Source organism: Podarcis melisellensis (assembly GCF_964234715.1).
Source record: "Podarcis melisellensis genome assembly, chromosome: 14".
Lineage (NCBI taxonomy): Eukaryota > Metazoa > Chordata > Lepidosauria > Squamata > Lacertidae > Podarcis > Podarcis melisellensis.
This window is the reverse complement of record NC_138546.1, coordinates 31,852,083-31,875,893: the sequence shown is the minus strand read 5'-3', so window position 1 is coordinate 31,875,893 and position 23,811 is coordinate 31,852,083. Positions and strand designations below refer to the sequence as shown.

Here is a 23,811-nt window from a genome sequence, read left to right as displayed (position 1 = left end):
AGACAGGAATAGCCAATGTGTTACCCTCCATATGTTGTTGGGCTACAATTCCCACCAGCTTCTGAATACCAGTGGGTGGGGATTTCAAGTGGGGAGAGTAGGGGTTGCACTCTGGTCCTGCTTATGGGTTTCCCATAGGCATCTGCTTGGCCGCTGTGAGAATAGGATGCTAGACTAGATGGGCTTATTATGTTCTTAAATACTATGTTCAAAGTTAGCACAATTGGATTTATGTCAGTTTTAATACAAAAATTTTATGGTCTCTGGCAGAGAACTTGGGTTTGGTTTTTGCTTTGTTTTGTTTTTTGAAAGAACATTTAGTATACAAAAGTGGAGGATACTTCCTACTGGAAAAGTTATGCCTGATGATTCCTTGTTTCCTACTCACAGGGGCCACAAATCTTGTAAATAATGTTAAGTGCTTTGTTCCAGCTCTGTTCAGGATCTTAGAACTTTATTAGTTAACACAAAGTTGCACAAAAATCAGGTTTAGGTGGCAAAAAAAAAAAAAAGAGTCAACATACAGGCATTTGTGTGAGCTAAGAAAAACAACAGTGAATTGATTTTAAGCATCTGTAGCTACAATCTTGAATATTTTTAGCCCAAGGAACTCAACAAATTTTCTGGAGCCACTAATAAATCCAGCCTGCTCTTCATGCCAGGAAGTAAAGCTAACACGTAGGTGAAAGTGAGAGCAAGAATCAGCTTTTCTAAAAAGGTATGATTCAGTCCAAATAAACCCAAGTCATTTTCAGTGGTGAAGTTTAAAACTAGGCCAGCAGAAAGCATCTTTCGCCACCTACTGAATAACAGAGGCACTGATGAACAAATGGACACAGGAAGGGTGTGTCTATTAGTTCATGCAGGTGTAGTCTACCGCACGTTCCAGATAAAAACAGGCTTATTTTTATATCATTCAAGTAGGCCCCACCATGTCTGCGTAACATGCTAAAAGGTTTTTTTAAGAAAAAAAAAAGTTGGGGGGAAATTGAGTGACAACACAAGGAAGACTGCTTGCCTTTGTAAAAATTTGCTCTTCTATACAACTACTTAAAAGCAAAGTGGGGTGGGGGGAGAGTAGCCAAAATTCTCTGCACAGCCAACTGATTTATTTATTTTTTTAATCTAGGCATCTGGGCAGAAAGAGAAAAAGGGGATAAGTGTGAACCTTGGAAACAAATGTTGAAGACCAGGATTAAAAGCTAGTCATGCATTTGGAAAAAAAAGGTGAAAGAAGCAGAGAATCCAAGGAGCTCCAGATGTTGGACCACCAATTCCCATCAGTCCCAGCCAGCATGCCCAATGGTTAGGGGATGATGGAAACTACAGTACAACAACATCTGGAGGGCCACTCCTCTTTAAACAGTGAGGTTTAAGCCAGAAGGAAACACTTTTTATTCCATCTTGTTTTACCTGGCTCACAACTGGAATGCAGGGTGGGATATACCTTCAAATATATGCAAGTGCTTCATTTGTACCTGTAAGCCTGGATCTTTACAGGCAAGGAAACAGGACCAAATCCAAGTTTAGGTGCTGACAGAAGGAAAAAGATTTGAGAGCTTCAGTTTAAATATGAGAGAGAGTCCGATATACACAGTAAAAGCCAGTATTTTTACTTTAGTGAATGCAAGATACAAATATTTTACAACAACTTCTAGCATTTTCTTAACCATTTGATAAAAAGTTCACTAGAATATTTATTGTATAATGAAGAAAAAAACACCACATTCAGGGAAAAAGATTAACTTAATTTTTTTTCTTAAAGATTCGTCTCAAAGATGGCAACAAAGTCCAGCTTGTGCCGCCAGACGGCTTTAACCGCAAACAGCTTCGTCTGTGAACTGTTGACTACAAACATTTACCAAATACATATATTTTTTCTTATTTTAAAAAAAGCTTTTCTTTTTAAATATAGCAAAGCAGTGTTTTCTTGCACAGCAAAGTGAGGAAATTTCCCAATATTTTTTTTTTAAAGTCTTTTCACATTCTAAATTTTAAACTTCTTCCCATGGTTGATTTGGCAGGAGTCATTTATGTTCCTTATTTACTATATATTTCTTGTGCGCACAGTAGACTTGTCAATGCATTAGTGTCCTTTATAGTTTAAAGGCTAAAGCATTTCCAACATGCCTTACTTCTTTTTTTAAAAAGAGAGATACCAGGTACGAACAAGTCAGTATTGCTATGTCCACCATATGCAACATTTGACCCCAATTCTAGCAATCTGGATTTGCACAAGATTTAATCCAATTGCAACCTTCAATTAAAATGCCATCGATTCTATTTACTTTATTTATTTTTACTGTCACAATATTCCATGGTTCTAAAAATAAAAGGGGTGCATGTCTTTGAATAACTTCATTGCACAAGCTGCTTTGAATTTGCAAAAGCTGAATCTTAGCAAGACCTGTGGTACAGCCCTCTTAAAGAGCCAGTAGCACCTCAGAACCTGTTAAGGACAGAGGTTGAGATTGTCACTTCTTTGAAAGCACCTCCCGGCCCAAAGCACCCTGCATTTGAAAAGCTAACAAGCCCAGCATGGCAGTTTCTCCCAAATAGGGAGTGTGGCACAGGAGCTCTTCCAAGCAACAATTCCCCTGACGCAGAAACCACACCATGTATTTCCGTTCGCATCTGGAATGGCTTCAAACAGTTGCCCTAAAAACCTTGGGCTTAAGGGGACTGAGAGATGTAAAGCTACTTTGGGCATAGCAAAGGACCTGCAGGTGCCCAGTGTGATTTTTCAGCAAGTTTAAATAGCACCCTCTTCTGTCTCCCCGACCTCTGCCCTGCAATGATATAGCCTAACTCCCTTCATATTGCAAAAATGGTTTTCTAAGAAGCATGAGGTACTTCTGCTCAGAAACTGGAGCTTCTTTGAGGACTCTGGCCAAAGTGGGACCCTCAAAAGCCTCTGCTGCCACATTAGCTACAACACTTGGGGCTGTACCCCATTGCTCTGTCTACTAGCACAAAGTTTCTGGTGCTAGCAGGTAGAATTTGATGCAGCAGTTGCGCTAGCAGAAACTTGTTGCGCAACAGACGTCGCAATCTATTGCACAACCAAATTAAATTACTAGCAACCTGCTTACGAATTCTCTTGTGCAACAACGTTTTACTAGTGCAAAACATTTCACCAGTGGGGGGGGGGAGAAGCCTACTGCTAAGTGACTTTTAACTTTGTGCCTTGCAATATTAAGGTTTTTATTCAATGGAGCAGTGCAGTGGGCCTGGGGAAGGGGGCTCATCGGTGTACCAGCCTAAAGGCATTTTGGGCCGTTATGGGGCCAAGTGCTTCAGTGCAAAATCTAGTATTTGGTACGAAGGAATAGCAAATGACAGCATAGAAACACTGACTCGCTCCCATGCCAAAGTACAGGACAGAGCTGCGCACACACACACAATCCTCTGCCTTGCTGCAACTATCTTTATCTCTAGGACCACTGTGTAAGACTTTCAAAACATCTAGAGTTACATTATTAGTGTTAATTATATAAAAAAAGTCAGCATGTTTTGTTTTCATGATGTAAAGCTCTTTTGCAGGAGACAATGGATAGGACCTGATCCTGGAACAAGGAGATTAGCTGAGAGTTAACAGTCTGACTCGAAGAACTGATTATTATTATTTCTTTAAGAAAGAAAGAAAGAAAATTGGCTGGCTCGATTCAAGTACAAAGCCCAAACTATATCTTTTTCTTTTTTAACAGGGGGAAAAGTTGATGTAACTCGTTACAAACCTGCATAGGAATAAGAGACTATTGGGATACAGTCAGCAAAGCCATCTCATTAAGGCACACAAGAAATCAGACAGTAAATGTGAAATGAAGAACTCCCATTCAAATGTACAGCAAAAATAAATAGTGCAGGAGAATCATACCAATCCGAAGCATCAAAAGGATGTATGAAGCGGTGGTGTGGTTTCTGTGTTAAGTGTGATTTTTTTTGGGGGGGGGGAGGAAGCTGACAGACCACTGGGACGTTTTCTGCTACCCTATCTAGACAGAAGTAACAGTACCTAGTGTGCATTAGTTCCTCAAAATGCTTCTAAGAAAGAGAGATCCTAGAAGCTTATGCATTTACAGAACCCTTAATGAAAACTAAATCGGAGCCAGCTATAAAGCACATAATCCACCACCAGTTTGTACAGTTTTTACATAAGGTGGGGAAGAATTATAGGTGAAATGAGTTATACAGGGCATAGTTTTGCCCATACCTTGCTTATCTTTAAAAATAAATAACTAAGGCAGCCACTTGAGGATATATTACAGAAAAAATAAATTGAGAGCTTCCATTCAACTCTTGGTTCTTGCTTAGTTTTATTGATATTTTGCCAAAAGTTAGAGAGAGTTTAGGTTGTTTTAAATCCTGATTTCTAGGTAACAAAGGCTTTACTTTCTCCTATAATAGGTTAAGGGCTTTGGCGGGGAGTTCAGCTACTGCATGCGTTACTTTGGCATGCACGGCCAATGTATGCTCATTAAGACCAAGCCAAATGCAACAGTAAATTAAACTTTAAGTGCACCTGTTTTTGCTTTATTATAGATTTTGTATTCTCATTTTGTATTTTTCGGTTGTGAACCGCCCTGGGCTCTTCGGATGAAGGGTGGTATGCAAATTTAATAAAGAATAATAATAATAAATATCAATGGGAGGATTTCTCCTAATGCAAACAGCAGCTTTGGAAGAGTCAAGAACTGCAACAGGGGAGAGAGAGGTTTAAAATCCTACCTCTACCAATTTGAATGCTTTAAAACAGGGGTCCCCAAACTGCGGCCCATGGGCCAGAAGAAGTCCATGGAGGCCGTTTAACCAGCCCATGAGCCACCCCCGAACCGAGCCACCCGCTAGGCGAGTCCCCACATGCTACACTAAACTAGCACAGTGCGGCGCAGGGACTCTCTTCCGTGGCTCCAGAAATCGCTTCTGTGCATTTCTGCAGTACCGGAAATCGCTTCTGCGCAAGCGTGATTTTCGGTGTCTGGGCATGCGCAGAAACAATTTCTGGTGCCACAGCCATGTGCAGGCGTGATTTTCGGTGTCTGGGCATGCAAAGAAACAATTTCTGGCACCGCGGACATGCACAGATGTGAGTTCCTGCATCGCACTGCACTGGCCCAGCCCAAGGAGGATCTCCACGGAGCGATCTGGCCCATGCCCAGTAAGTCTTGCCGACCCCTGCTTTAAAACGCGTGCACATCAAAATGCAAGGACACGTTCAACACCATATCTAGTTTGGCCCTAAAGATGTAGCATGTACATACTCAAATATGCATCACAAAACATGCTTGGTTATGTAAAGATGCCACAGGGATCTGCTGGCCTACTGTCGTTCCCTGCAGTTAGATGTTTCAGAAAACGTGTTGCTTCCACAGGTATGAGAAGCAGAGCTCTCAAGCTGCGATTGTAGAATCAGAGCCCCCTACCCCCCCGACACACATACAAAGCACTGACCAGCCACATCACTTGAGGTGGTGCTCTATTTAAAGGATACCGAGCATTAAGAAAAGGAAACTTCTGAAACACTTTGTCCCCAACCCACACACCACTTCAAAACCCTTTTATTTTTTGCTTCTGATGTATGTTTCTGCTACTTCAGCATGAACAATAAGATAATCTCCCCCACCCCCAAAGAGGCAGTTTTAAAATAACAGGTTGTAACCACCTTAATTCTACTCAGGATAGACCCACTGAAATTAGTTGACTTTTAAGTCAGCCATGTCAATTTCAAATCAGTCAACTCTGAGTATGATTAACCTTGGCAACAACCCACAGCCTTTAACCCCCCCCCCCAATGCATTTTATTTTCTATTTATGCAGGATGAACTTAACACCAGGTTTTCTGGATGGGATTGGAAGGGTGGGTATCACTTTGCTATCTATATACATATATTTATATATGTATATATACATATATGTATATATATATTTATAAAATGTATTATGAAGCCTTACCATACAGCACAAAAATGTTTTAACACACATTCACCACCAGTGAGTGGGGAACGGCCCCTTTTTAAAACACCCTCTGAAAAAATCTGGATAATATTAATTAAAATCCAAAAGGAAGTACAGTATATTGAACAAAATAGTAAATATTAAACAGTGAATACTCTACTTAATAAGGACCTCGCCTTTTTTTTCTTCAAGTTGGCGTCAATCCACAAAAATATACTTTTTTAATCTGGCGAACGTACAATACATAGGTACTTACACCAAAAGGTGATAATATATTTAAGATGCTATATACACAAAGTTTGGCTCAAATTTTAAATTTACATATAGAATAATAAGTATTCATGGCTTATTTTTCCCCAAGGTTCTGCCTGCAAGATTTTTTTTCCTTCCTCCCCTAAAAACAAAAGACCAAAAAAATAGACAATCAAAAAACAAAACTATATTCTACAAAAAAAAAAAAAGCGTGACACCATACAGCTTTGGCTTATATAAATAATTCATAGCAGAATGTGTTCAAAAGTACTGTATATAACTTTCTATATAGTCTTAGAGAAGGGTATGGTTTCTTTAATAAAAAATATACACAAGCTACAATTGTTTTTTCTCTATTTTTTTAAAAAGGTAGGAGGAACGTAAGAAAGATTTCAAACATTTTCCAATTATAACTTAATATATTAAAATTTTCTTTACAGACTATCTTCTAGTCTAATATCTTTTGAATATTCCATGCACGTTCTTTGTGTCTCTCTTTCACACTTGGTAAAAGGAAAAAAGGGGGGGACCCTTAATTTGACCCAGTATAGTTTTGCACGGGCAAATACAGGTGTTGGGGGTTTCTTGTTTTGTTTTCAACATTGCCAGCCCTTCTCCATGCACCCTTTCGTAAGAGAGAGAGACCCATGCTTGATTGGGTAATATAAAGGTCATTCTATGTACAGTATTGCTTTCTTTTTCTACGGCTCTGCTGCTACAAAGCGTACTCTTAACTACAGGGGACAGTACGGCTGTTGGAAAACACACACACACAGGAACACGACTACAGGCGAGCCCTCACGCCTCGGCCATCTAGTTTGGTAGATTACATATGGGTACGACATTTATTTTGCAAAACAGGTTACATTATTCAAGGAGCAAAGTCCAGGATAAGTGCCAGACTAGACCAATACCTAGAAAGGGTTCTTTTCTGTTATACTGTGTTTTAAAAACCACGGGGCATCTGCAGCTATAGGAGGAGTTGGTATTTAAGTGCCTGCTGATTTTGTGTGTGAGGGAGAGAAAGAGAGAGTATGTGTGCCTTGCTTCACACACTCACACATGTATATGTATACAAAGATATATATATTTATATATATGCATGTATGTATATACATATAAATATTTATTTCATGTCCTTATTTATAAATTTAGATATGTCAGGACTGTTCATTGGGATAACTCAAAAGTAGAAACGGAAGGGAGAAAAGGGAAAATGGGAAGCTTATGTCACCCAAGTATCCATTCTCATCCGCTTTACGGTCGGGCTCTCTCTGTCTTCTGAATTGGGGGGCCTTCCCAGTCCAACCGGCGAGTGGAAGTCACTCCTCGGGTCCTCCCGGTCGCTGCCATCGTACGAACTGCTGGAGCTACTGAGACTGTCGACGGGAGAGCGGCCCATGTCCTGACGTGATTGTTGCTGAGGTTGCTGCTGTTGCTGTTGCTGCTGCTGCTGCTGCTGGAACGCAGATGGGGTCACTCGGTCTCGAGGAGGCGAAATTGGCTCGGACTTGATGTTAATGTTTTGGTTGGTGTTAATAGATAAGTTGGAACCCTGAGATAACTGGCTTCCAGTCCTAGTAAAAAATTCAAACCGGAGGTGGGGTGGGAGGAGAAAAGCAATGTTATTTAGAGGGCTTCACAGAGATGAGCTATAAGCAAGGCACAGCCCCGCCACCCAAACTTTCAGAAAGGCAAACACAAAAGGAAATGGCAGGGGGGAAAGGAAAAGCAGCAACGCTGGACAAGACTGAGAACAAATCTGGCTGCATGTACGCAGGTTTTAAAATACCCTTCTGTTCCAAAAGACAATGGGCTAGTTTGCAGGCAAGGCTAAACTATGGCTTGGCATTACATGCCTGAGCCTCTGAATGCCCCCACCCTCAAGGCTCCTTCCCCTTCCCTTTCCACCGTGTAATCAGAAAGACAAGCACAAAGAGATTCCGTTCTGCTTTCCCCAATTTCTGGCTTGCTGGTATGTTTGAACAGGAAGTGTGGTTTAAAAAATAAACTCTAGTATGTTAAAACAAGTCAAGGTTTGAAGTCAGCTTATTTTGCAACTGACCAACTGCATTCCTCCTGGTTGTGCAGGAAGAGGGCTGTAGCTCAGTGGTAGAGCATCTGTTTTGCATGCAAAAGGTCCCAGGTTTAAACCCCAGCACCTACATGTTTCTTTAATTTCTTTTATTCAACAAAATTTATATACTGCTAGCATGTAAGGAAAACCTCTGAAGTAGAGTTGGGAATGTCCCTTGCTTGAAACCCTGGAGAGCCATTGCCAGTTGGTGAAGACATTACTGACCTAGATGGACCAGGAGCCTGTCTCAGTATAAGACAGCTTCCTATTTTCCCATGAGGGGAGGTGGGAGTCTTTGAGTCCAAGGCTTTGATGAGACTCACAGAGGCTATTGCACCTAACCCTAAGTCATTGTTTAGCATTGCATGCAAACCAGGCCAATTGCTATGCACAACAGGCGTTCATGCACCACCCAGATTTATGATGCTGAGACAGTCCAGGACAGTGCATTATTATCCAACCAATGGAGCAAGATTTATATACCACTTAATTAAAAAAAATTATTAAGCGGTTTACATAAAATACTCATTAAATAGATAAAAACAGACTTTAAAAACAGCACACTATAAAATTTATCAAAATATAGATACAATCAACAGTTTTAAAAACAGGTGTATGTAATAAAATAATGTTGCCCTTCAGTGTTTTAGCCACTACAGAACAAGCTATACTGCTGCAATCCAAAACAACCCACCTAGTCAACTGCCAGGAGCAGCTCCCAACATAGAGGGTGCAGAGGGTGCCTGAGATCACTCATTCCCCAGTCTGCTTAATGAAACTGTCATGAAGGACAATTAAAAAACCCCAAGTTTGTACATGACTAATAGAGCACTTTTAAGTGCCGCTGTTCCTTCAATTCAGTAATAGAGGCCTGAGTGCTCAGATCGGCAATCCATTTAGAGCCATATGCACAAGCTCTAAGTGTGCGGCCTAGTTGCTGGCAACCCCTCCGCTTAGTTTATTCATGGTCAACTCAGTTTCATTTGTATTGGAGTATTTATTCAAATGAAGGTTAAAATATCACTATTTGCAGGGTGGGGGAGGTGCACTGGACAATGAATGCACAAGCAGGAGCAGAAGGATTCCCCTACAAAAATAACCTTCCAAGCCCACTGAGTTGCAAAACACCTACAAGTCACTAATCAGTATGTACACTGAGGCAGCTACCCATGTATACCCAACCCACTCAAAGTTAAGTGTTAAAGAACATTGTGCCTAACCAAATAGGGCCAAGTCTGAGCTTGTGGGCTAAATGGAAGAGGTGCCTAGTTGGGTGTAACTTAGCAAAGGCTGCCAATCCTCCAGGGAATGGGGGCGGGAGTGTGTTCCCACTTACACAAGGGAGCTGAGGGCTGCTTGTCCTAGATGATGCTGTTGCCAGGCAGATACTTGTCCTAATGACAGCATTCCTGGGGAGTTAAAACCCTGCAGGGCCGACAGGTCTGCACTAGTCAAGGAATAATCTGAAAGGAAGAAAGGAGCAAGAAAAGGGGGGAAATTATTTGTACCATGTATTCATCAGAAAGTGTAAGTTACAGATTCATGGGCTGACACCAGCCAGCACCGTGTTGAGGACAGGCATTTGAATCCATGACAACTCCCTCAGGCACACTACGGCAGAATGGCTTTGAGCCTGGTTTGGAAGACTGTAATCTTAAAACTGCTAACTTCCCCTCAAGACCCAAAGGGCAAATTTTCTCTATACCATTATTAAAAAGTGTAATTCATACATGCTCCCCATTCAAGTGACTCTCAAGGCTAGGCCCAGAGAGAACTAATGGTTCTAAAGCTGATTTCCCCCCTCTATGTCCCTGTATAATCCACTTAAAAGAAAATGGAGAAATGAAGCCCTTTTCTTTCTTCTCTCTCTCTCTTCACCTAGTCTCCTATGTAGTGCTAAATGGCTCAGGTCAGGTTGAGTCCCAAATCTGAGCTTTTTTTATTGCTATATTGCAGGGGCGCGTAGGTCTGGTTCTGGAGAGGGAGAAAGGTGTGCTTTCAATTTTACTGCCTCCAGAAACATTCCTATATAGCATAGCAAGAGGGATTGCGCTCACAACATCCTCGTAAACTTAACCTGCCTCTCCAGGATTCTTACTATAAGTCTGAAAGAGCCAACTTCCTTCTTCTTCCTCCCCTGAACTGCTCTCAAACATACACTTAACTGATAAGACTCACACAGTCTGCTGATTTCTGGTACCTTTGGACAATCCCTGCCCCTTGCTAGCCACATTCTCTAAGTCCTGGGACCTGACAGATGTTTTGAGGGCAGTTTGGGGATTTTAAATGTTCTTTTTCTTTTCTTTTAACATCCATTGGCTACTAAGCTCACCAATCGAGACAAATAAAAAAGCATACACAAATAAATTTGGCTATTAAAATTTCAATAAAACCACAAACACATTGTAATACAAACACTTCCAATGTACAAACTTCCTGCATGCCAAAGTTACTCCCCAAAAATGCAGAAACAGCTGCCTAGTTTTGGGGTCCCCCTGGTTTCACTTCCAAACTGATAGGCAGTCAACCACCTGAATTCACTGTCAGATTCACTGTTAAAGTGCATGATGAAATCTACAGCTTTAAAACCAGCACTTTGCAACCCCTGCAAGTTCACGGCAAGCGAAACTAGTAAGGAATGTTATTCGGACAATGAAATTTAGTAAGGCAGAAATCCATTCTACACCAGCAAAAGTTGCAAATGCTGATTTGAAAGGAGAAACTCCAACATCAGTCTCCAAGCAGCATGGATTTTACATCAAACTCATTCCTTGGAAGCTATGAGATTGGTTCAAAGGGGACTCTCCCAAGTTACTTGTGGCTTTGTCTCAAGTCCTTTTGGTTTCCAAGGCATATTGCTACCATCTTTCCAGACTACAGTGCCATCAAAACAAAAGGCAAAATAAACCCCCCACCATTAATTCTCCTGTTATTTTCGCTCTTGGGGGATGAATGTTGAAACACTGTCAGGAGCTGTGAGCCTGTGCATAACAGTCCCTTATCTGCTTTCTGCTTGCAAGTCAAAGTACAAGAATCCTTGATAGAATTTATATACCAAAAATGAATTCTAGGTGCACATTCATAAGGAAGGGAAGAATGCTGGAATTAGCAGCAAGCTCCCATGGACAGCATAACAAAGACTGAAGAACTGCATGTTACCTGACTTTTTTTTTTTTAGACCCATTTTTCATTTTACGTGCTGCGAAGTGACTGACTCAAACAGTTGAAGGCAAAAACATCTCTCTCAAAAGTTGCATGAATGCAGCATGCAAAACTAAACCTCTATGTTCTTGACCAATTAGATATTTGAGTTTTAAATATAGGATATATAGTACTTAGAGTGTTATCACTACTGATTCACACATAAGAAGTTATTTCAGTTCATAATTATCACTTGTTTTTCCTTTGAATTTGGAAAGAGAGCTGTAAAAGCTTTTCTACACTTAATCACGTTCTAATACAGCTTTATATATGCTCTACCCTCTTGGGGGGAAAAGGAGATAAAAGTGTGTTCCCGTGAGACAGATACAATTTTCATCTCCGGGTGGTTTTTTTAATCCATAAATTATCATCTAGGATATCAAAGACTGAAGTCAAGAGAACTTCCTTGGACTTCAAGAACACTTGAGTATGCAAAATCAATCCAAAAATCATAATGCATGTTGCTTTTGTCTCTGTTTATTACTATTACTACTACTACTATTATTATTATTATTATTATGTTTTCATCTTGTCTTTTTATGTTGTGAAGCGCCCTGTGATCAGATAAAAAAGGTGGTATACAAATTTAATAAATAAAATAAATGTAAGTCAGAGACATCTTTTCAATTAGGTCTGAATGTTCATGAAAGAGGTTTGAGCATCTAATAGGGCCTACAGCACTATTAAGAGAGGTCAAAGTCCTTCAATTATATTTTAACAGGAGCTTCTAGGGATTGAATCGTCTTTGAGATACAGCAGTTTAAACCTCAGATGCTTGATCACGCATCTCTCCAAGTGCTCATCCCTGCAAATTTGCCGTGCCAGCAAGTAGGTGATTAGGATAAGACACACCAACTGCTGTGCCAGCACAATGTCAAAGGAGTCCAATATGACATTGCCATAGATGCTTGAGTTCCTATAGCAAAAACAGGGTGGATGGGACCTCCCAGTGACCACACCAAATGCTTAACAAGGTACTAGGTTATTATTTGTAAAGACAGGCTTTGTTTTATTTTCTGGGGTCTCCTCACTGCTTGCTTTTTACCAACAAGACTTAACGTATTTTTTGCTATAAGGCTCACTTTTTCCCTCCTAAAAAGTAAGGGGAAATGTGTGTTCGTCTTATGGAGCAAATGCAGGCTGCGCAGCTATCCCAGAAGTCAGAACAGCAAGAGGGATTGCTGCTTTCACTGCGCAGTGATCCCTCTTGCTGTTCTGGCTTCTGAAATTCAGAATATTTTTTTCCTTGTTTTCCTCCTCCAAAAACTAGGTGCATCTTGTGGTCTGGTGTGTCTTATAGATCGAAAAATATGGTGTTTTGTTTTTAACTTCAAGATTTCACGAAGCAGCTATGACAGCTTGCTACAGAAATGTCTGCACATTAGATATTGATAAGTTCAGGGACTATGTCAAACTATCATGATTTAAATTAAAACAACTATCTAGCATACTTCAGAAAAATGTTTAAAAGGGAAAAAAGAACACTGGCAATATATAGCTGCCTCAGAGATTCGAACAGCTGGCCAACATATTACACAGAATGAAGTGGCAGAATTCTGGAGTGTACCACTTTGGACTGCAAGTGAGGCAGGTCATATTCTCAACTATAGAACACCCCCACAGGGAACCTTCCATGGTGCCTACTACATTGCAGGCAAATAACTTTTAATTTCACTGGCATTTAAACTCTTAGCTTTTCAAATTTAAAACATTTAAAAGACCATTAAGTTTTTGTTTATTGGAGTTTTAAATCTTGTGTTATTCTCAGTGACTTCTCCCCCCCAAAAAAACAAAACCCAGGGGAGAAGGGAGAGCAAACAAGTGAATAGCTTACCAGTGTTGTAAGCTGTAGGCATTGCAGAGTACACCAATCCTTGTGGGGGCAAGCTTGGAGTTGTCACAGACACAACTGGTGTTGCAAGAGGCTGCGTAGACTGAGAGCTGCTTAACCGCTGTGTGTTCTGTAAAAATTTTTTTAACAAAAACACAGAACCCAGTTAAGGCAAATCCACAATGAAATTTAATCACAGGTTGAGGCAACCTCTTCCTTGTCTAGTGTAATATTTCTTGAAAGCCAAGACAAACCATCAGAGAGAGGGAAATGCAAACCTATTTCTGAGCCACTGTCATTCAGAGGGGAGAGTGCTGGGATGCAATGACTAACCTAGGACCAGTCACACTCAACTCCATATGAGCATTCTGTAAAATGGAGCATAAGAGGTAAGTAGTACTAGATGAAGTAATATACCATGCATTGTGTGCAGTATTATCAACCCAACTGCACCAAAGGAGATTGTGCACACACCACAAAATAAATGCAACTCTCCAAAGTCACCCCCCTCGCTAGTAATATGCCTTGTCAAAGAAGAGTTTCTACAGATGATACAAAACTAGTTCAGGTCCACATGTCAGAAGCTGAGAGGGCTTGAATTTGTTTGGTTTCTTTGGTCAAGGTGCAATAGAGTGGGTTGGGGGGGGGGAATTGCTGAGAAAAATGGAGCTGTCTAAGCAACTGAATTTCAAGACTGAAAAATCTAGCTCTGCGACAAGCTAAACCCAATAAGCAGGTCAGGAAGCTGCCCGAGGTGCTAGATTTCAAGAGAGGCCAGGCTACTCTGCAAAACCTATGGTGAGCTGGTGTGGGGGGTAAAGAAGAAGAGAGAAATATGTAGCAGCCTCTGCCACTACAATCTGGGACAGTACTGTATTATCTCCCCCTATTATCTCCCCAATTGCAGCCCTTTCCACCTGCTCTACTCACTTATGCAGCACAGGGAGGGTGGAGAGGTCCGGTCAGGAAAACCCTTGCAAAGACCTTACAATCCCTATTCCCTGTCTAGAAAAAGGCATGGTATGGAGAAAGCACACTGAAATATTTGCCTAGAGCCACAATATAGCCTGAGCTACCTTCAACTTGTATGACAAACGTATGACCTAGTTGCTTGGAGGAGGTTTTTTCTCCAACTAACTGAATACTTTCCTGCAGGAAGCAACTCACACCACCAGAGGGCAACCCTCTCCTATAGCTTGCATACTTGAAACCACTCTTTGCCCTTGTCTATTGAAATTGAGAGCTACTTCAGCGTTGCACTTTTGACAGGTTGCAAGATTTAGCACAGTCACACACACACCCAACGCAAATAGTGCAATTCTGATGGAAGGAGAATGTATGGATGTAACAAATAAGCACAGAGCACAATAAAGGCAACACTGGATGCTTAAACGGAATTAAAATAAGCATGCATCTCCTTTGAGTGGTTTGGGGGTGCGGTGCAGATACACACCAAGTCTCATGTGTATGCGCTCAAATGTTATAAAATGTAAAAGCAGCCTTCAGCTAGATGACCAGGACTGCAGACTGAGTTTGAACCTTGTAAGCAAAGCAGTAGAGGCCTTGCCTGCATTTTATGCATTCATTATTTGAAATGGGAGGCTTTAGCGTGAAGCTCATCATCATACTAGAAATGCTTCAAATTAATTAAAGGAACATCTTCCGTATTTATGTAATGCTTCATCACAACAGTTCAGGGGAAAGCATCTAAGCTGTGGATCTCATTCTTGAGAGGCAGGAGAAGCAAGCAGCCTGTTGAAGTGGACTCTAATCCTCAAAAGCTTATGCCATCATAAATTTGTTGTGTCTTTACAGTGCACACACAAGACTTGTTGCAACAGACTAACACAGCTACACCCTCCGCAAGTTGTTCATGGGAACCACCGGGCCATGAGTGTGAATCACTGGATAACCTTATGTTGACCAACTCTGCACATCTTTAGCTCCCAGTTTATAAAACCATCTACTTCACAGAATGTGAATATGGAAGGTACCAAAATAGTTATTTGGCTTGTGCCTTATGGATAAATATCTGCAGCAGAACATTGACTAGATGGCCTTCCAGGTCCCTTCCAACTATTAATTTATGTGGGTGGCATTTGCCAGTTGGGTGCTTGTAATGTGGAATGGTAACTTCGTTCGCACAGATTCCATGGGTCTATTCCAATGAACAGACAAATCTAGGACTTAGACTCAACCCCTCTGTCACTGACAGCCATCCAGTTCCAAAGTAATGGTGAAGCTTCAACTAACCACAAGATAGGATATCAGACTATTCACATTGCATAAATACCACCCTGTGAAGAGCGTGGTCTGAAAAGCTACAATTTTGCTGTATTTTGGAGAATGAGTGAATTATGGAAAGCCCTTAACGTAACACGCTAAACCAAAAGGTTTGGGTTTTTTCTTTTTTGTAACTGAACAGGTATCTGCCGTGCTTCTTATGAAGAAGCAGAACTACACAACAGATTATGCACTGAGGTCCTAAAGAACTTTGCCGTGAAACTAGCAGAACTTTGCTGAAAGACCTACAAGACAAGCAATACAAACATGACTTAAAATAGCACACGATAGTGACTTCGTTAGCAGAATTCTGCTAAGTGCCCCTTGTTACTTTAGCATTTTCCTAGGGAAAAGACGTTTTTCCCTCTGGAAGTTGAGCACAGGTGCAACAAATTACAGGGCTTTTGATAATCACTAGCACTTAGCATATGGATGCAGAGAAGCAAAAGGTTGTTTGTTGATAAGCTCCATTACACCTTGTACAGAACTTTATATTTTGGTTTGAAAACACACACGTAGTACCCAACACGATGCATTTGCCAAGACAAACACAGCAATCCCATGCTTTCATGCAACAAGAGCCCCATATCAGCAACATGTCTGGGGTTTAAAATAATTGATAAAAAGCACTACAATAATTCCACACAGGTTTCTAATAAATCAGTTCTTTCCAAAATGATTGCACTAGAACAGCAAAGACAGCCAGGTTCCGGTCAACAAAGAAAGAGCTTTATATGTGCCAGAGACCAAATCATAAAAAATACTTTGTGAGAAACCTTTTTAAAAGGCTAAAACATTTCCCCTCCCCACTAGATTGGAAAATAGCTTGCAATTGTATGTTTCTTTTGGTAAACAGGGAACCCCCTTGTGGTTTGCTTCTCTTGTAGAGCATGAAATTAACTTGATCTCTAAAATGGTGACCTCACCAGGAATGATGTAATCTCCAAGAAGCAAAGCAGCAGCAGCAGCAACACAGGAACTGTATTACAATTTGCAGAACTTCATGAGTGAAGCAAATCACTGCAGAGTTTGACATGGAATATAAGGTGCCTTAGAAGAAAATTTCAAGGCTCCTCAATGTGCACAGTGGACAGTTGCTGTTAGAGGCTCTGTTCCAACGTTCCCCTTTGCAACACCACTGGTAAAAATATTAACGTTTTTGGCAAATATTTATTAGTTTTCCATATTCTGTTGGTCAATGTAGAAACTTGAAATAAACCAATCACAACCGGCTTCTCTCTGCAGCAAAGGGAATGTTGGTCTAAGCTACAACAGACAGTTAACATGAAAGCTCTCCGGATCTTGATGTCTCATACCAAATAGGAACCCAGACTCACCAACTCCAATTCATCCTCCTCCGACTGTACTCAGCAAATAAGAGGAATAATAAGGTTACTGAGAATAGGACAGTATTCAAGAATGAAAGAGTCGTGTTGGTGCTTGATGAGCTAGCTATTTTTAGCCTCACTAATATTCCAAAGTTACAATGTGATGCAGTAGGCAAAGAAGCATTACATGATACTATGCCAGAAGTATGCTATTCCCAGAAGCATCTAGTTGTGGGGGAACTGGGTGCTAGGCTAGAGAGAAAGCTCTAACCCAGTAGGACTCTTATTATTATTATTATAGTAAACTTCCAGCCTGTCTACTGACTCCTATTGTCAACACAGTTGATGGGAAAAGAACATTTAAAATGGTCAAAAGCAAAGCATCCACACCCAAATTCGACCAATTCACAGTTACTTTAGAGAAGCCTCAATGTACTTTGCTTGGGCAAGCCCTTGTGCCCTTGGAAACTGCTTCCAAAAAAGCCCACTGTTTGCTAAGTTCACATGTACATGCCCTCCAGTGCAGGAATATGAATCATGTTTACAGTACCATCTGTTTGCCCTTATAGATGGGCATGCTCTGTTGACAGTGTCTGTGTTCGAATGCAACATTAAGCCATTCACTGTGACCATTTCGCTCCTCCCTTAGTTGAGCAGGAAAACAAACCATGGAGCGCCTGGCTTTGTGTAGCATCCTAACCAGTGCTTGCAAGTTTGTTTCTCACCAAACCACATTCTCAAGCTAATGTTTGTTTTTAGCTTCCTGATCAAGGTCTCTTTTGTCTTTCTCCAAGCTACTAATAAGTCAAAAAGCTAAACTTACCAATGGAGGCATCATGCCTTTGCTAGAGGGAGGGATGACAACCCGGAGGTCTGGCTTGCGACTGTTCATTCCAAGGTTGCCCCCGCCAGGGGGAGGGGGAGATTTTGTAGGCATCCCTTTGCTTAGGCCATTCCCACCCCCGGTGCTGCTAAGCAGGCCTGGTGAAGCTCGTGAATTCACAAAACCATTTCCTGTAGTAAGAGAAGAGTCAAAAGAAGTCCACCTTAAGACAAAGATAAATGATCATACATTATGTGAGTGAACATATGGGCATCAAGGTAAAGGTAAAGGTACCGTGACCATTAGGTCCAGTCGCGGACAACTCTGGGGTTGCTTTTGCATGAGCTTGTGCAAGCGCAGTAGTGTTAGAGGGCAATCTGGAGATCCTTGGGAAATGGTTGGGAGCACCTCAATAAATGGTGGAGAAACATCCCCAAGATACAGCTTCCTGATTTGCCCTCTAAAGTGACAGCTTTGGGAGAATGTTGATACACTCTAAAGAAGGGGATCCCAAACTTTCTTCTCCACAGACAACGTGAAAATTGCTGAGGCTCTTGGCAGACCACTCAATGATTTTTTTTTTATTGTTGTAGCAATTGTAACATGCTGTGCTAGATGCTGTAGGACTTTTTAATTGTATTCAATTGTAATGTTAAGAAATAAAAAGCAATAAAAATCTGTATGACTATTTGACACACCACAGCTCCATGAATGAAGTTTGCGGACCACAGTTTAGGAACCTGTGCTCTAGGGCAAAGAGTAGCCGTCTGGATTTTGTTTAACTCCAATTTCTATCCATCTGGAGGGCAACACACTGGCTACCACGGTTCTGGGTTAAACTTTCAGGGGTTGCTTAGCAACAGAGAAGCCTAGCAAGCCTGGCCATGCAGGATACATGGACACATCCCAGAATCACTCTCAACGTGAAGGAGTTCTGCAACAAACAAGTCACTGAGGAAAGGATCCCCTGAAGGAAGAATGTTTGATGAGCAGTGATCTGCAGGAGAGTTGGGTGGCTTGGGTTAAGAAAAGCTGCATTCTACAGGCTAGAAAATCAGGTGGGGAATGTACACCTTTCCCTGAGGGAAATGAAAGTAAATGTGTGGAGATGGCACCACTTTAAGGTATGATATAGCAGCTTGACTGATGAGAAGGTGCAACAGTCACAGAGATGTTCTAATGCCATCTGTTCTTTAAGATAGCGTTTGCAGTAGCTTTAGCACTCTCGTCTGACACAGGGTTCTTCGCACTCTAATGCCACCAAAGGAGGCATTAGATCCTGCTGACAGTAGGAACACCAGGTCTTGGCTTACATGACATCTGATGAACTTCTTTGGGGGTGGGGAAAGCAGTTAAAAGACCTGAGAAGTGTGTTGACAGATTTTTTTTAATTGTTTGTTTTTAAATTAAAAAACCTCACTGTGGAGCCAATCCAATATACAGAAGGCCTTGTGGCACCTTATAAACAATACAGTTATGCCTCATGTTACGGACGCTTCAGGTTACGTGTTTTCGGGTTGCGGACTGCGGGAAACCCGGAAGTACCGGAACGGGTTACTTCTGGGTTTCGCTGCTCGCGCATGTGCAGAAGTGCTAAATCGTGCAGAAGCGCATGCGCAGAAGCGCCAAATTGCGCTGGCACAGATGCAGCGCTTCAGGATGCGAACGCTGCAGGTTGCAGACGTGCCTCTGTCACGGATTACATCCACAACCCAAGGTTCTACTGTAATACATTTATTTTGGCATAAGCTTATGCTACAATACATTTGTCAGGCTTTAAGTTGCATCAAGACTCTTTGCTGCAACAGACTAACACAACTACCCCTCTAGAAAACCAGCACACAGTTAATCCCATTTATCTTCATGATAAGTAATTATTTCACATAACTGGGAGCAGGACCACAGGCAGCATGTTCACAGAAAACACTCATGTTTGGGCTAGTTCAACCTTATTTGCACATAGGACCACAAAATCCATAAGCAACTTTTTTTGCACTATGGCTGACATACTGAAAAGAAACATTCCACATTGCAACATTTTGTTGCGGTTCCAGTTGTCCATCTCCCAATAGCAACCTGTCAAATTGCAATGGGATACGATGTGGGTCTCACAAACACACACAAAACACCCCCCCCCCCCAAAATGCCTCTCATTTTGTTTAGAATGGAAAAGAATTCTGAAAAACTTACTGAAATAAATGGAAATTGCACAGGAGAGCCTGGAATATAGTAGTTGCTGAAAAGAATTCTTGGTGCTCATAGAACAATAGACATTAAAAAAACCTATTATATTCCAACAACTACATTTATCCTAAGGTGCTATTTCTCAACATTCTCTCAAAAATATCACACCAGCAGCATTTCTTACCCCAACCAGAACCATGTGTGGAATTTTTTGTTAATAGACTACGAAATGTTGCAAGCAAGTAGGTTATAGTATTAATTGGATCAGAGTATACCCCTGTGACCTATTTTATTACAGCAAGTAATAAATTTCATATTCAATTTAGAGGCATGCAAAAACCAACATACAATGGGCTCTTCACTCCATGTCCTTAGGCCTCCTGAGCAAATGAGCTAAGAATAGGTTAAGGAAGTATGGTAGTAAGAAAACCACCATTCTAACTTCCTACCTTTCAAATCAAATTCATCTGCCAAGGAACACCCAGAGTCCAAAGCATATTCATACCAACCAGTATTGCTGGTCTTCAGTGTCACCATGCATGGTCCAAGGAGTGGGCCCTAGAATAAACTCAGCAGTGGGGGCCAAGCTGTCTTTCCGGGAAGCTTATTTGTTATTAAGTAGTCTTATTAAGAAATCCCAGTAAGCATCTGAGGAATCCTGGGAAAGTGTTTGAAAACCATAGGACAGAATAATGTTTCACACTTCTGTGTGAATGTGCACCTATCTAAAAAATCACCTGCGGTAAGAGGACAGAATGCCACCTAAATATGTAGATATTCCTGCGGTGCTTGACACTGAATGTTGTCAGGCCATTCCATCCTGGTTGTTCTGTCCTCCACCTCCTTTCTCCAAGTCTTCCTCCCATTATTTTTCTGTTAAATCTTAGCAAGCCTGTCCTTTTTAATCCCCTTTTTGCCCGGACCTAAGTGTCGTAAAATCCTTCTAATAATCTGGCCCATTCTGGTTGTTAGGTATTTGTGGGGGGAAGAGTGAAAAGTAATTGCCCCCTCCTGCAAAGGGCAGGGAAGATACGTCAGGCCAACAACCTCAAATGTTAAAGTTATGAAGTAGCTGAGGGATAGGGGTGTATTTGTTCTTTAATAAATATTGTAGCCTCTTCATGCTATTCTGAAGCCCTCTATGGCTTCCCTGCCATTCCAGAAAGTGAGATAGACAACGCTCATGGGAGCCAAGCAATTCTTTAAAAAAGAAACAAAGAAAGAATCAGGTCAAAGCTGCATTGTGGCTAAACGCCATTGCAATCTATATCTATAGCTATACAGTGGTACCTCGGGTTAAGAACTTAATTCGTTCTGGAGGTCCGTTCTTAACCTGAAACTGTTCTTAACCTGAGGTACCACTTTAGCTAATGGGGCCTCCCACTGCCGCCACACCGCCGGAGCACAATTTCTGTTCTCATCCTGAAGCAAAGTTCTTAACCCGAGGTACTATTTCCGGGTTAGCGGAGTCTGTAACCTGAAGCGCCTGTAACCTGAGGTACCACTGTATAGCTATATATCTATATATATATTGACAGGCTCAAAGGTATACAACAAATCACATTTGCAAATTTTGAGGTTACTATGCATATAAAACACAGCCAGGCTGTCAGACATGCTGCAGGCAGCCTCTTGGGCAGTCTCACTCTCTGGAACACTGGAGAAGCTATGGAGTGCACTGAGGGCAGTTTAAGTCAACGTGAGAACATCTCTCACCCTTTGGCCACCTTGTAACTTAAGGTAAGCGGCAAAGCCGTACTCTCCAGAACAATTTTGAAGTAATAATTCTTTCCTATGCCGTGAAAGGGACAGTAAATCAACTGCCTCCTTCTCTCTCTTTTTTGTGGGGCTGGAGAGGGCAGATTTCCCAGAATTGAAGAGAAGGCTTCAGCATGGCATTAGTCTTAGGTACTAAGTTGTTGTTTTGTTATAATTCCATTCAAATTTTGCAAGTGTGTGCATTTGAAAATTGAGGCTGTAAGGCTCCCATTGTATCTTTTCTGAATGCAATGTACAAGTGTCCTTCAGAAGCACACATTTTTAATGTCTGAACAATTGCACTATGGCTGTAGCTTAGCAACAGTATTGCACAAACCGTAAATATTCTCGCATGTGGAAGAACATGCAGTAATTGTAACCAGGCTGAAAAAGATGGGAATCTGGTCAAGCATTTGTCTCTGGCCACATACATACACACAAGAACAGCTTGTGGGACCCAAGCCCAAAATGAAGAGCCAGAGAAGGCTGGTTGACACAAACAAGTCAACCGATAGGCGGTATTTACAGAACATGTCCAATTGATTTCTAAGAAGTTGACACTAAGCATCTAACCAGCTCCATCTGCATCTTACTAGTCTAGAAAAAAAATAATTGCTGGAGGAAATCTGGAAAAGCAAAGGGAAAAAACTAAAAAGAGGAGCCAACCTGATGCCCTTAGAATGATGCTGGACTCCGATTCTCATCAGCCCCCTATCAGCAGAGAGCTGAAGAACATCTGGTAGGCATATTTGGTACCCCCGCCTTAAAGAGCGACCAACTGCTATTCGCTCAGCAGGTTGCATCCATTCACCAGAACAGTATCAGCCAATGAAGTTGGCTTTAGGCAAAAACAGGATGGACCACTCATCCAGTTATCCCATCACCACTTGCTCAGACTGTGGCCTGAACTCGGAACCTTCTGCATGCAGGACGTCTGCTACCACCAGCAATGACTCTTCCCCAAACGGAATGCTTCAAGGTGTGGCATGCATAAGCTTACTCCAGAGTTACCATGGTATCACAGGGAAGGATGCAGGACCAAAATTGTTTCTGCAGGCCTATATGTACTATGATGCATAGGCGTAGCCCGGGGGGGGGGACTGGCCCTCTAAATGAAGTAAATCTATTAAAAAAACTGAGGTTCTGCCCCCCATGAAGCCCGCCCGCTAACATAAATCCTGGCTACACCCATGCAGAGTTATGCCATGAAAAAGTAAAAAGAATAGTTGCACTATGGAACAAAATGGTAGCTAAAGCAAACAAACTTATTCATACAGTGCTACCTCGGGTTAAGAACTTAATTCATTCTGGAGGTCTGTTCTTAACCTGAGGTACCACTTTAGCTAATGGGGCCTCCTGCTGCCGCCACGCCACCGCAAGAGCATGATTTCTGTTCTCATCCTGAAGCAAAGTTCTTAATCCGAGGTACTATTTCTGGGTTAGCTGAGTCTGTAACCTGAAGCGTCTGTAACCTGAGGCGTCTGTAACCCGAGGTACCACTGTACCTGAATGGTAGTATGAAGGAGGAATCAGGGCCACAAAGCCTCCTCTCAGGGGATCCAGAGAAAGGATATCAGCTAAACACAGGGCCCATACCCTTTGGGGATCCAAGTGCACAGGTGTGTTGGACTTGACCACTTCTCCCTTATTTGGAAAGCAACATACGGAAGAAGTCTCTAACATCTGCTTAAGAAAGCCTGCCTGGCACTTTAAGAAGCAGAAAGCATCACATGTTTACTCTCACCAGTCAACTCCTTCAAGATAAAGGCTAATGTATCATAGCACTCAAGATCACCAATATTACAGCCCGCATTTACCCACTAAGCTACCGATAATGTTAATTGTGCTTGAGCATTTTCTTGTAACACCACAGTCTGCTTACTTTGCTGAGGTCTATTAGAAACTGAATTCACAGCCATACAAGACAGCTGCTTGAAGCTTGTATATTATTCAAAAGTCTTTTAACACAAGTCTAAAAGTCCATGCACGAAGCATATTTACCTCAGGTAATCCCCCTTAATTGCAATGGGGTTTCTTCAAAGCAAATAAACTCATGAATACTTCCTTGAAAATTCTGTTTATCTTAAATGGGAATTACATCAGTGTGGGGTACTTTTTT

The 23,811-nt window shown here is 41.6% G+C and overlaps 1 protein-coding gene across 10 annotated transcripts in view; it reads right to left on the bottom strand.

Annotated features, from left to right (window-relative positions):
• Nucleotides 1-1,590: 1,590 nt before the first annotated feature.
• Nucleotides 1,591-23,811, bottom strand: part of MEF2A (myocyte enhancer factor 2A) — a 91,856-nt gene continuing 69,635 nt past the window's right edge. For 5 of the 10 annotated variants that reach the window (XM_081888621.1, XM_081888622.1, XM_081888619.1 and 2 more), the window contains 5 exons: nucleotides 17,751-17,941; nucleotides 16,916-16,960; nucleotides 13,320-13,446; nucleotides 9,621-9,747; nucleotides 1,591-7,784 (listed from right to left, as the gene is read on the bottom strand). In XM_081888621.1, coding sequence (XP_081744747.1) covers nucleotides 7,433-7,784; nucleotides 9,621-9,747; nucleotides 13,320-13,446; nucleotides 16,916-16,960; nucleotides 17,751-17,941 — 842 coding nt within the window. In that variant the 3' untranslated portion in view covers nucleotides 1,591-7,432. The remainder of the gene's footprint in view (nucleotides 7,785-9,620; nucleotides 9,748-13,319; nucleotides 13,447-16,915; nucleotides 16,961-17,750; nucleotides 17,942-23,811) is intronic. The other 5 variants (XM_081888620.1, XM_081888625.1, XM_081888626.1 and 2 more) reach the window with 2 other exon arrangements.